Source organism: Typopeltis vanoorti, chromosome 8, assembly GCF_054136105.1.
Source record: "Typopeltis vanoorti isolate ZY-2024b chromosome 8, IOZ_Tvanoo_1.0, whole genome shotgun sequence".
NCBI lineage: Eukaryota > Metazoa > Arthropoda > Arachnida > Uropygi > Thelyphonidae > Typopeltis > Typopeltis vanoorti.
The window spans coordinates 151,696,671-151,710,608 of record NC_143556.1 but is presented as its reverse complement, the minus strand read 5'-3'; the positions used below and the strand labels follow the sequence as shown (position 1 = coordinate 151,710,608).

At 36.0% G+C, this 13,938-nt stretch overlaps 1 protein-coding gene across 1 annotated transcript in view; it reads right to left on the bottom strand.

The window, feature by feature from the left end:
• Positions 1–3,903: 3,903 nt before the first annotated feature.
• Positions 3,904–13,938, bottom strand: part of Thor (eukaryotic translation initiation factor 4E binding protein thor) — a 63,757-nt gene continuing 53,722 nt past the window's right edge. The window contains exon 3 of the mRNA XM_090396370.1: positions 3,904–4,514. Coding sequence (XP_090252496.1) covers positions 4,474–4,514 — 41 coding nt within the window. The 3' untranslated portion in view covers positions 3,904–4,473. The remainder of the gene's footprint in view (positions 4,515–13,938) is intronic.

Genomic DNA, 13,938 nt, shown 5'->3' with positions numbered 1-13,938 from the left:
TTTGGTGACTAATTTCCTTCAAACTAGAAACTATGATAAAGTTTATTTTTGTGGGCTGGAGATGCATTTAGTCCTGTGACACAACAAATGTTCTAGCTATGAAGGAAGATATGCTGGAAGATCTTTCCATGGACATAACACTGGAAAATGTAAGAACAATTTGTCACTTGATAAATTTTGGGTAAAAATTCACTGTAAGTGAAAAAGCATTAGGATACCTACTCTTTTCCTCCAATGTACTTAATGCAAAAGTGGATTCATAACAGTTGTTGTAACTCTAACAAAACATTGAAAGAGGATGAATCTGAAGACTAATTAAGACTATCTCTAACAACATTGATAATTTATTCTTCATTTTAGAGGCCTGATTCAGGCTTGAAAAAGTTCCATGTTTGATTTCTAGAGGAGAGTTTCTAGACTATGTAAGAAATTAATAAAAATACAAAACTTTTGTAAATCATTGTACTTACATCAGGGGTATGAGACATAAAAAAAATGAATGAAGATTTGCTAAACCAGAGAAATATTGGTCGTCATTGATAATTTATGCCGTTCAATACAAGTGCACATTTTTCATTAAGATTTGTGCATTTAGTGAATAAATTTTTTTAAAATTAAATTAACTTATTTCTAGAACAGTAATAACTTTAATGAAACACATGTACTAGACATATTAAAATAACTTTCATAGTGTACACATGTAACAAAAATAATTTCATCCAACGTTACATGATCATCAAGGAGATAGACTGTTAACTATATTTAAAAGATGAATCAAAATAATGAGTTGTAAATCATGTGTATATTACTTTGTGTCTTGGTCACAGCTAGTATATATGCTATTACAATATTAAAGTTCAAAGGAACCATTGTAGTAAGTGATGTAGATAAAAATTATTTAAAATAATTAATAAAAAAATATACAAAAAACTTATGAACAATTAATATTGATCACTTCCCAAAACCTGGATATTGGCATACAGTCTGATTGGTTTAGGTTGGACAATTTCTTAGAATTTCACATTTCAAGCTAATAAAAATTATATAGAATTTATTTTTCCTTGAAACATGAAATGCTAAGAAATCATCTGTACCAGAAATTATCAGTTTTTTTTTTTTTAAATAATTATTTTAAATAATTTTTACCTGCACAACTTACTACAATGTTTCTTTGAACTCTAATAGTATAATATCATATATTTCAACTCTAACTGAGATACGAACTAATACACATGATTTATGCTCATTTTTATTAATCTTTTAACAGTATCTCCCTGATGATGTCCACATAACATTGGATGAAATATAATTTTTGTTACACGTGTAAGATGTGAAAGTTATTTTAATAAGTTATATTACTTTATTATTTGGAATATTATGTATCATAAGTTATTAAAATAACTTACGTACATATTCATATTATTATTATTATAATCAAAATATTTTGCATGCAATCATTTAGGGCTTCTGCAAAAAATGAAATATTTTAATGCACGGTCTAAAGTCTCAAAAAAGTATAAGAAACACTTATCTAGGGAATGATTTCAGGCGAGATGGGAGGAATATCCAACTGTTTGCAGAATACTTAAGTTGATGTAGAGATACTGTAAGATGATTAAGGTGAGAAGTTCATGATATGAGGCTAGGATTTGGGGAAGAGGTGATGGTGGATACTAAATCAAAGTTCAGAGAGCATATTGCAAAACTGAGTAAAGCAGCTCACTTGATGTTGATGATGAACATACTGACAAGTAAAGATGAGTTTATTATTCCTTTTTATAAGGATATGATATGACCACATCTAGACCTGAACGCTGCTATGAGTCTTCAGAGTTCATGGAAGTTCCCACATAATAGTATGTAAAATCAAAAATTACACAGTAGAAAACTTGTTTCCTCTCTTTTTTGTGGATAGAAGTCATAACCTTTTGTGACTTTCACCCATGAAATTTTTTCTAACCACTTCAGGTAATAAGGGATAATGGTCTGATACTAGGCAACAACATTCATCTACGACTTAAAGATATTAAGGAACATCCATACCCAATGGTGGGATTTGAACCCATGACATAGTTGTTGAATAGTAAGTATATCTGACTGGCATAATATGCACCCAAGCCATCTTCTCCTATCAGCTGATATTTTATTTTTTCTCGACTATTTTTATCTTTTAGTTATAACATTGCTTATAATTTTTCAGTAAATTCTCAAAGTTCTTTAGATGTATTTAAGTTAGAATAACACTCCAAATCCATAGCATTTCCCTCTTATTTTTGTTTACATTAATGATCACCAAAAGAGCATTATAGTGGAATAACTAAAAAAAAAACCTTAGTAGAGGACGTACATGTTTATAGATAACTGATGAATCAAAAACTGGCTGGAAAAGTGGTATTTTCCTTGGGAATTTAAATGGTACAACTTCCTCTCACACTATTGCAAAATATATGACTAAGTACTAAATGTATTCATTTTAGACATACTTGTTTCCTCAAGAAAAATTTTCTGTTGTGTGCTCCTTATTCAGAAGGGCAAGAAATTTGCAAATTTATGCACCCAAAGAATTAAATTATGACTATTATAGTTTTACAAAGTGGATATACTTGTAATCACTACTGCCCAATTATATACTTTTTTTCAGATGCATTTCACAAAACTGTACACACCTATTAGCTTCATTTTGCTTACATAACTTGTGGACAAAATGCATGAATTTTATCAAAATTTGGTTTCTTTAAAAATTGTTTGCATCACCTTTATTTCTATTTCCATCAATCCATTTGCAGGGCAAAATGGTTTGGATTATTTGATTTATTTATTTTTTTTAACAAAATTATCCAAATATAGTAAGAATTCCACACTGGCCAGATTGTTTTCAGATATGGTGTTTTAATCTGACTACAAGTAATGGCAAGGCAAAACAAAATTATATGTCTGTAGCATGAACCAAAAATGAGTTGACATTTTATATTGTATGTAACATTTGAAACCTTCACTGGATATTTATAGAGGTAGTATAAATCAGAAATGTTAATAATTTTTGCCAAAATATTGACAATGAACATTCACTGCTAACTTGATGCTAATGTGGCCATTAAATAATTCAAATAATAATTCCTGCCTGGGTTGATGGAATATAAGGAAGTTTGGTATTTAAGATTACTATTAAAATGTACTGCGTCATTTCAATTTGGGTTTTAATCAGATCATTTTAGTGGCAGAAGAAAATCATGTCTATCACACACACACATGTCAAAACTGAGGAATGGTGTCACTAGAGAAAATAATTTTTTTATTTTTATTTTTAAACATAAAATGCTCTTCAACAAACGTTTTCTTACTTGATTTTTGATATCATCATTATATGGCATGGCTGGCATTGCTTGGGAGCACAAGCAACATAAAAATTTTCTTCCAAGAAATTTGTATGCTGCGTGCTCCCAAATCAAAGGGAAGAAAGTTTTCACATTTATGGGAAAAGTACTGATGCTGAAGCTTTACGTAGTGGGTATGAATGTAATCACCTCTGTTAAATTATATGCATGGCTATATTATTATGTAACACCTCCAAGGACTCACTGTGGGAAGACACACCACCCCACTACAACTCATTGTTTCCCTTAATTAATTAATCCTCCAACTACATGACACTACTATCAATGCAGTGGCATCTGCTATGAAAAACCTAAGTTTTCAGGAGAAAAATCCTGCTCCTTCCATATGAGATCAGTTAACTTACCTTCAATTCAAAAGGCCTATATAAAGATTCCTTTCATCATGACAAGAATTTTACTTATTTTTCTACATCCGTTTCAGCTCATTTAATATCATCCGAATAATATTTACACTCTGCTACTTTCTACTATCAACATGTAAGATGAAATCCAAACATGAAGCAACCCAATTATAAACAAACATGTTTATTCATTATATGTTTTTTTTTTAATGTTTCATTTTAACCATAATAATACAACAACAAAAAAACAAACAAAAAAAAAACATTCTTGATTTGCCAACAGTCACTCAGTTCAGATGCAGTTTGACATCTTGGTCAAGATTTTATTATTTTTATTTTTTTTAAATCAGTTCCAGCTCATTCATTATGTGTTTGTGAGCTTTATTATTCTCAATCTCAGAGGAGAGAGATGATAAAATAATAACTAAATGGGAACTGTCAATTTTCAAAACTTGCATATAATTATAATACCATAAAATTTACAAAACATGATTATAGTAAGAAAAGCATGTTTCTTCTGATAAATCACTAAAATATGCATTATTTATACAAGAAAACAAGAACTGGATTAATGTATAATTACATAAAAGCATACAGGAAAATATACAATGCATGTTTGCCAAACAACCATGACATCTAAAATAACAATTATCAATTGTCCTGGTTTAAATCTTGGCAATAACACTGGCAACCAAGGTCATAAAAAGCACCATGTTTCTTGCAGTGGCAGAAAATGGTCATACATCCATTGGAAATTGAGGTTCTTCATGGTGTTCTCCTAAATGGTGGATTATGGGAAAAACATTAATATGAGAAAATATTGAAAGATCAAATTTTTATAAATGGATTTAAGTTTCATAATAATGCTTAAATACTTTTTGATGCAAAAGGAATTGAAAAAGGTTTTAAAATAACGAAGCAGAAAGGGAAATGGCCCCAGTTGAGCATGGAGAGATCACATCGAGTGAGTGGTATCAGTGGAACTAGCTGTAGATCCAGAAATGAGCTGTTGTGTTTGTATACAAATGCTAGAAGTATAAGAAACAAGGCAGATGAAATGGTTGCACTAATTGTGTCTGTTCACCCAAAAACTGTCAGAATAAGTGAGCCATGGTTGGAAGAGGATGACATCCTGACAGGAATAGAGATGGAAGGGTATGATGTGTTTTGTGAGGACAGAAGGGATAAAAAGGGAGGAGGAAGTGCTATTGATGATAGAGAAAGAGTTATGTCCATATAAAGTAGAGATGCAAGAGGGAAATAGTGCCAGTGGTTTTGAGGCAGTATGGTGTGAGATAGAGGTGAATGGAATCAAATACTTGGTGGGATGTTGTTATAGACCAGGTGATGTGGATGGTGGTGATAATGAAATGTACAATCAAATTAGCCAAGTAAATAAGAAAAGGGTGATCATTATGGATGATTTTAATTATGGCAATATAGATTGGAATGATGAGATTGCAACTGGAAGTAAAGAAAATGAGTTTCTTGAGTTTTTGAGGGATAATTACCTCAGACAGTATGTAATAGAGGGCACACGAGGATTGAGGGTCTTGGATTTGGTCATAAGAGGATGTAATTATAAATGAGGTGTCAAATCATCCACCAATTGGTGAGAGTGACCATGAGGTGATTACCTTGGTGGTTGCCAGCAGTGTGAGGACCTCTGTGAGAAAAGGGTATATGTGGAACTACAAGGGGGGGGGGTGATTATGAAGAGCTCAGGAGACAGCTTGCAGGTGTAGCGTGGAATGAGGAGTTAGCTGGAAGAGAGATCAATGCAGCTTGGGGGATTTTCAAAAACTGTTTAGTAGATGCAATATCTAAATGTATTCCAAGGTGAGAAGGTTAAATAAGGTGGGTGTGAGATGGATGAATAAAGAGATTAAGCATGCAATACAGAGAAAAAGGGCATTGTGGAGGCAACATAAGAGAAGTGGAAATAACCAATTCCATTAGGTCTACAAAGACCAAGCAAGGAGGGTGACTTGGTTGGTGAGGGTAGCTAAAGAGAGGTATAAACAGCAGTTGGCTAATGAAGCCAAAAAGAATCCTAAATAATTCTTTCGATATGTAGCCAGCAAAAGAAAGAATAATTATGGAAGGATGACACTGATTGGAGAAAATGGTATAAAGACAGCTGATGCAGAATGTGTGGTGGAGATACTTAATGAACAGTTCATAAAGATCTTTCAATCTTGTGAATGTGACTTCATGGAGGGATTGAAAGCAGTTGATGATAGGGAGGAGAGACTGACTGTAGGTGAGCAAGAGGAGTATGGGGAGTTGAGTAAACTAGATGTTAATAAGGCTGTGGGACTTGATAATATATTGCCACGTATTCTGAAGGAATGTGGCAGGGAGTTGACACCTGTCTTGACATATTTTTTTAATACGAATCTTGCACTCGGTCAAGTCCCTAAGGAGTGGAAGGAGGGCAAGATTGTGCCACTTCATAAAGGAGGTGATCGAACTCAAGCATCAAACTATAGGCCTATCTGTGTGTCAGTTATTGTGGTTAAGTTGTTGGCGAAGCTTGTGAGAACTAGGATCCAGAGTTGGGTTGATAACAATGGTATTAGCTTTGATGGACAGCATGGATTTGCTAAAGGGAGGTCATGTTTTAGTAATCTACTTACTTATTACAATAAAGTGACTGTTTCCTTGGACAGAGGAAAAGGATATACAGTAATATACTTGGATTTTGCAAAGGCTTTTGATAGAGTACTTCATGATGGGTTGACAGTCAAACTAGAGCAGATGGGATTGGATATTAGATTGGTGCATTGGATTGGAGACTGGCTATCTGATAGGTATCAAGAAGTTGTGTATGGGGGAGCGATATCCAGGAAAAAGAAAGTCACTAGTGGAGTGCCTCAGGGGTCTGTTTTAGGTCCATTACTGTTTAACTTGTATATTAATGATATAGGTGAAGATTTGGATGGAGATATTCAGTTGTTTGCAGATGAGGCAAAGTTGGGATGAACCATGAAGTGTAGTGAAGATGTTGTGGCCTTACAGGAAGACTTGAATAGACTGAGTGATTGGGCACAGAAATGGGGATGTGAATTCAATGTTGCAAAATGTAAGGTTTTAAAATATGGAAAACAAAGTTGGGATGCAGAATTTATGCTTGGTGAGAATATATTGTTGGACGTAGAGGAAATAAGAGATCTGGGGGTGATAGTGGATAAGGATCTAAAATTTAGGGGACACATCGCCAAAATTGTGAAGACAACACAAAGGCTTCTGGGAATGATGCGGAGGACACTGACGTGCAGAAGTAGGGAGATTCTTGTTCCTTGTATAAGGCTTTGATTAGGCCACACATGGACTATTGTGCCCAGATTTGGTCACCAGGTTTTCAAAAGGATGAAGAGATGTTGGAAAGGGTCCAAAGGAGACTGACTAAGGTAGTTTCTGACCTCTGGAATGTCGAGTATGAGGAAAGATTGAGAAGATGTAATTTACAGAGTCTGGTGGACAGGAGGAAGAGGGGAGATATGATAGAGACCTATAAGTTGGTAAGGGGTTGTTATAGGATCAATGCTGGAGAAGTTATACAGAGAATAGTGGGAGATCAGGGGAGAACCAGCGGTCATCCCTGGAAACTGTATAAAGAGGGTGTGAGTAGGGGAGTGAGAGGCAGGTTTTTTCGTGCAGAGTTGTGAATGATTGGAATGCCTTGCCTGAGAATGTGGTGTCTGCAAAGAGTTTGAATGTGTTTAAAACACGGTATGATGAGCTGTGTGTGTGATAAAAGGACCTCCCAGATGAGTCTTTCACTCCATGAGGTCTTGGGCTGGTAATAATAATAATAAGAAGAAGAAAATGAAGCAAGATTAAAATACAGCTTACCTAATAGTAAATATCAGCTATTAACTGCAAGTTAATGCCATCTCTGGATATCAGAATGATTATGGAAAGAAATAATACTCTCTTTCCATAATGACCAATGCTATTTAAATATGACTATGTGGCTGTCTACACTCACAGCCACCAAAGGCAATCCATTCCAATCATGCAACATTCTGAGAGTAAAATCTAGTTGCTCTTCTTCACTGCATTCACATTCTCAACTTTTATAGATGCTCTTGTGCTTTTGCCACCCTCCATAAAATGACAAATTCCATATACTGGTATTCTGCATGACACCTTTTCAGAAGTTTGTAAGTCTCGATCATATCATCCCTCTTTCACCTATTTGCTAGCGTTCGTAGTCCACAAATTTTCAATTTGTCTTCAAAAATCTGTATTCCGCATTGCAATATAATCTTTAACATCATCTTTTGCACTCTCTCTCCCTACTCTATCTGCATTACTATATACAAACAGGAGATCAAACCTGTGCACAACAGTCCAAGTGATGTTGTATCGAGCTTGTAAAGAGGCAAAATGGCTTCCTTATCTTTACATGTCAATTTTTGTTTCAACATTGCAATTTTCCTCTGAGTTATATTTTTAAGCACTGTATATGTCCTTGAAGTTCAGCTTCCTATCTATTAAAACTCAAAGATCCCTAGCCTGATCAGTTCCTTCTAGAATAATATCACCAATATAATATGCCAATGGATATCTCATGACACCAAAGTGGATGACTTTACTAACATTGAACTCGCACCCTTTTCATATGCCCATAATTCCAGCCAGCCTAATCAAATCATTCTGCAAGTACTGCATTCATAATAAACAAAAAAGCTATATGCCACCTGTGAAATCTTCCCAGCATCAATAATGTAAAGACTGAATACAATGGACCAAGGACGGATCTCTGTGGTACACCACCAATCACATCAAAACTTGCAGACTCTCATCCCCCATATACCACTTTTTGATATCTGTCAGTTGGCCATCCTCTTATCCAAGCTAATATCATATAATCCAAACCTCATACTCTCCAAGTCTAAAAATATCATGGTATATCCATCCTCCCTGTTTAAGTCAATGGTAACATTATTATGAAATGTGAAGAAGTTGCTCAAACATGACCATCCTTTAGTAAACCTATAGTGTTCAATGCAGAAGTTAGCTTTACATTAGGAACATTCACCTAATAAGAGTTGGTCCACCTCTCTGTGCAATCGGCTTGCAGATGCCTAGGAACAGATTCCACAAGGTGTCGAACACCCTCCATGCATAACTTCACTCATGTCCATTGCAACAACTCTGTCAGTTCATGCTTATCCTGGGAGAAGGAGCAGCAATTCTCACCCCCATTCTAGCATATCTCACACATATTCAATTGGGTTACAGTCAGAGGAGCATGGGGGGGGGGGTCCAAGGCAATGTGGCAAATTCACTGCTATGTTCTTTGAATTACTCAATAATTGCATGAGCTCAATGATAAGGCGTACTATCCTGTTGAAAGATAGCACTATGGTCAGATTAGACCTGCACATATGGATAGAGATGGTCGGCTAACAAGTCCCTGTAGCGTTCACCATTCAGTGTTTGTGGGATGATAACCAGCCCTAGGGCATGTCAGGAAAAAGCTCCCCAGACCATAATACCACCTCCACCAGCCTATTGAACCACAACTGTGCAACTGGGAAGGGGTTCAACATTTTGGCATAAACAGCTTCATGCTGTTTATGCCAAATGTGAACCTAGCCATTAGCATGATGCAGCAGGAAATGGAACTCATCACTCCAGACGACCTTATTCCATTTGTCGAGAATCCATTTCCGAAGTTCCTTGGCCCATGTGAGGCGTTTACGATGCCTGGCCGTCATCATGGTACCCTTGTCTCCAGCTGTGGAACCTCAGGCAAAGCAGGTATGGCACATGGTGCATGTGGAAATGCCCTGCTGTTTTACTGGTGGGTGAGTTGTGTAACTGTTGCATGTCATTGCTGAGATACCAGTCATGACACCCGACACTTACCCCTAGGTTCAACCATGCATGGCTGACCAATGTAAACCCTTCTGCTGGATGTCTGTTCATGGTTAATCCCATCCAAATACACCCTTGATAGAGTAGTATGGGAGCAACCAACAAGTGCAGCTGTTTCCAAAATACTGGGATCTGCAATCTGGGCCCTTAACTGTCTACGGTCAGATTGGCTTATGTTGCCACATTTTCCCATTACTGGCAAATGTTTACTGATTAGATACAGAGGATAGGTGTGCCCATTTATAGTAGCTACGGGTGATGTTGATATCACATGGTACTTTGTTATCATGCTGAATATGTAAATGAGGGGGGTTCCTAATGCAAAGCTAGCTCAGTATAGATTCTCTGTCAAACCATTTCTGTATATGAGTTTTTACTAACTTCACCAAAATCTTTACTGCCTACTCCAAAGAAACTGATAGGTTGATAGTTAGACACATGTCTTTGTAGAACCTTTGTGCAATGGGATTATCATACATTCTTTCCACTCCTGTGGAATCTTCCCTGTTCCTAGGCTCAAATTATATAACCTGATCACAGGAACAGCCAGTTCACTGAACTCTTTTAGCATTATTGCTGATTTCCTATAAATCCCTATTGTCAAATTCTTATTCAGTTTGTGCAACAGCTCTAGTACTTCTTCCTCATGTACAAGAGTTTCCTCATCCAGTGAAGAGGTAGCAGTGAGCTCAATGTTGCATGCCATGTTGGTAACTTGTAGCAAAATGGGCACTCATTAGTTGAACAATCTCTTCTGCATCTGTCATGTATACCATCTACATTCAACACAGTTATTTTTTCATGATGATTCTTTCTTTTACTTGCAGCATAACAATAAAATTCTTTTGGGTTTTTCTTTAGATTGCAGAGCCTGTTTCTTTCCAGACTCAGCTTTCCTTACAAGCGTTGTGGGGAACTTACAACTTTTCTGGCCTGCTTCTTACAATTTTCATAACTGACATCATCCTTCTGCATACAGCATTCCTTCCGATCTGTTGAAGTAATGCCAAAGACATCGGCATTACTTCAACCTTAGTATCATCTCTGGGTCTGGCTCCCACCGACAAGACCTCAATAAAGGCCGAAACTGGTCTGGGTAGTGACCCTTCATACAATGCATAGCATTATTACATACCCATAAGGATATGTGCTTTGCATTATGGGATGCTAAGGCAGGTGATGTGAAGTCATTAGCTTCTATGTATACAAGTTGTCCCAGCCCTGATTATATTTCAGGTGCAAACTTTGTTTGCTTACACTTGGAAAAAGGATTAAACCAAGTGGAAAAACTTCAACAATTATTTAGAAGTGTTTTGCCTGTCTGTTTATCTTGTAACATCAATCATGATGGTATTTCTGTAATTCTTATGCTGTCCTCTTTTCCATTGTTGTTTCTAATACTCATGCTTGTGATTGTTTTAAAATGATTTGAAAAAGTTATTGTCTCAGTGGCCTGACTTTTCACTGTTTGTTCCCTATTGAAAACAGCAGGGAGCATCAACTTTACTCATGTAATTGAGTATAGAAAGAATTAACAAGATAGAGAGAGATCACTGTTTAGGTGAATTTTTTTTCTCTCTTCTAAACAGATTCAATGATTTTGTGGAGGAAAATGGGAAATGGTAGCCAATATAATGTGCTAATACTGGTAAAGACAGGAGTTTGTGTTAATCCAGAAGAGAGATATCTATTACTGGAAACTGAGTAATGAAGTGAAGTTATGTGAAGAGGGATCCATTTTGTTAAGAAACAAGGTAAAACTACATTTAGTTTGCTTTGGAGTGGAGTTGCAACTAAGGCAATGCCTAGGGGCAGAAACAATTGACGCTTTTTAAAAACTAATAATTGGATAGACATGTATTATTTTATATTTGATTTCTTATTTTAAACATTCAGATTGGTTTAACCAAGCAATCATTGTAATATAGACACTTCTGATAAAACATTCAGACAGTTTTCACAAGCAGTCATAACAACTGATGATTGTGTATTTGATCAATGAGTAACATGGCATTTATTTATGTATGATTTTATCTTCTCTGGTGTATTGACAGAAAAAGAATAATAAATTCAGCAATACATAATGAAACTCATTTGTATTCGAAGATATTCATTTGGTGAATAGCTCTTATGAACTTTGCATGTGAATTTGATTATTAATACAAATCTAATTCATAGACATGATGATGGGCTGGCAATTTGGGATTTAGCCGACCAAATTGTATTCTTATTGGATAAACCAAAATAAAAAAATGATGGTACAACATGACAAAATTTCATGCCGGCTGGGGCGTCGCCCGGTCAAACAAGGCCCCCGTTGTTTTCGCCAGGGAACCAGGGCGAACAGCGAAAAGTCAGCTACTGGAACAAATCTGAAAACAAACCCCAACTCAATATCACCAGAGTTAAAGATCGGTACTATCAATGTAAGAAGCCTGAATGGCAAAGAAATGGAGCTAGGCTGAGGAATTAGATAAGTACCAGATCGACATAATAGGGGTGACTGAAACAAAAAACGACCAAAACTGGTGAGATCTTTCTGAGCAATAAATACAAAATGTTATATTCAGGCAATGACAATCAAGGAAAAGAAGGAGTAGCTATAATATTCAACACAAAATACGAGGCTAATCTTCTTGAATGGCAGTCAGTCTCAAGTAGAGTAATGTGGGCAAATATGAGAATGGGGAACTGGACAATGAGACTTATTTGTGCCTATGGTCCCACAGAAGGTTCTACTAAGGTAGAAGTAGAGGAATTTTTTGATGCTTTAGAAAAAGCAACTGACACAATGAAAAAGGAAAAGTTGGTCCTTGTTGGGGATCTAAACAGCAGAGTAGGAAATGATTGTGAGACATACAAAAATATTTTGGGAAAATTTGGAGAAAAGAGCAAAGCTAATAATAATGGCAAATATCTGTTGGATTTCTGCTCACGACATGGACTGGTTATTACTAACACCATGTTCCAACATAAAAATGTGCACAAATTCACATGGAGAGAAGAGGCTAGGAATAATTAAAGTCTCATTGACTATGTTATTGTTGTTAGTGATGTTTTCTCCCTGGTGCAGGACACCAGAGTGTACAGAGGATTTGAAATTGGAAGTGATCACTATTTAGTCTTGAGCAGAATAAAATTGAATTTCATACTGAAAAGAATAACATTTAAGAAAGTTTTAAAGCGAATAAAAGTTGAGCAGCTCTCAGATGTGAACTGTAGACTAAAATACAGAAAGATTATTGAAAAGAAAATGAAAGAGTTTGAGAACAGGAATCAAACCTTGGAGATTCAGTGGCAAACTCTGAAGAAAACATTGATTGATTCTGCCAGAGAGGCATGTGGAGAGGTTGTGTGCAAGGATAAAAAAATCAGAACTCTCTGGTGGACACAGGAAGTTAAAGAGGCAGTAAATGAAAAGAAGAAAGCATATCAAAAGTTCCTGGCAAATAAGTCAGCTTTTACTCTTACAGAATACAGAGACAAATGTAAGAAAGCTAAACAGTGTGTAAAACTAGCTACACAAAAGTCATGGAAGGACTTTGGCAAGAATATAGAAAATAAATATCAAGAAGGTGGCAAAATATTCTGGAGGTTGTTGAAGAAACTTAGGAATGGAGGAAAGAGTGCTGTAAAAGGAGTTAGAGATGATAAAGGTGCCATGAAAACAGGAGAAAAAGATATCCTTGAAGTATGGAGTAATTACTTTGAAAAACTGCTAAATGAAACAAGCAGTGATGACAGCACAGTGATAAAAAACACTGACCAGGCATGCAGTCAGGAATACATATCCATACTTGAAGTAGAAAAAGCCATCAAAGGCTTAAAATGTGGAAAGGCAGCAGGAGTAGATGATATTCGACCAGAAATGCTGAAGTATGGTGGTATAAAAGTTTTACAGTGGCTGCACTGCATAGTTCAGAAAGCCTGGACAGAGGGACGAATTCCTGATGATTGGAGTAGAGCTCTCATAGTACCCATATATAAAAAGGGAAATAAAACTGAATGTGAGAATTACAGAGGTATTTCCCTACTGAGTGTTCCTGGCAAGATCTATGCAAGTATACTTGAGAAACGGTTGAGAAGAATTGTGGAAGAAAAGCTTGGTGAAGAACAAGCTGGATTCAGGCCAAACAGAGGCTGTCAAGATCAGATCTTCACTTTACGACAAATAGTCGAGAAAGCATGGGAATATAACAAAGATCTGTATTTAAGCTTTGTCGATTTGGAAAAGGCATATGATAAGGTGCCAAGAGAGAAGCTATTCAATACGCTGCAGTTATATGGTGTCAATTATATCAAGCAATACT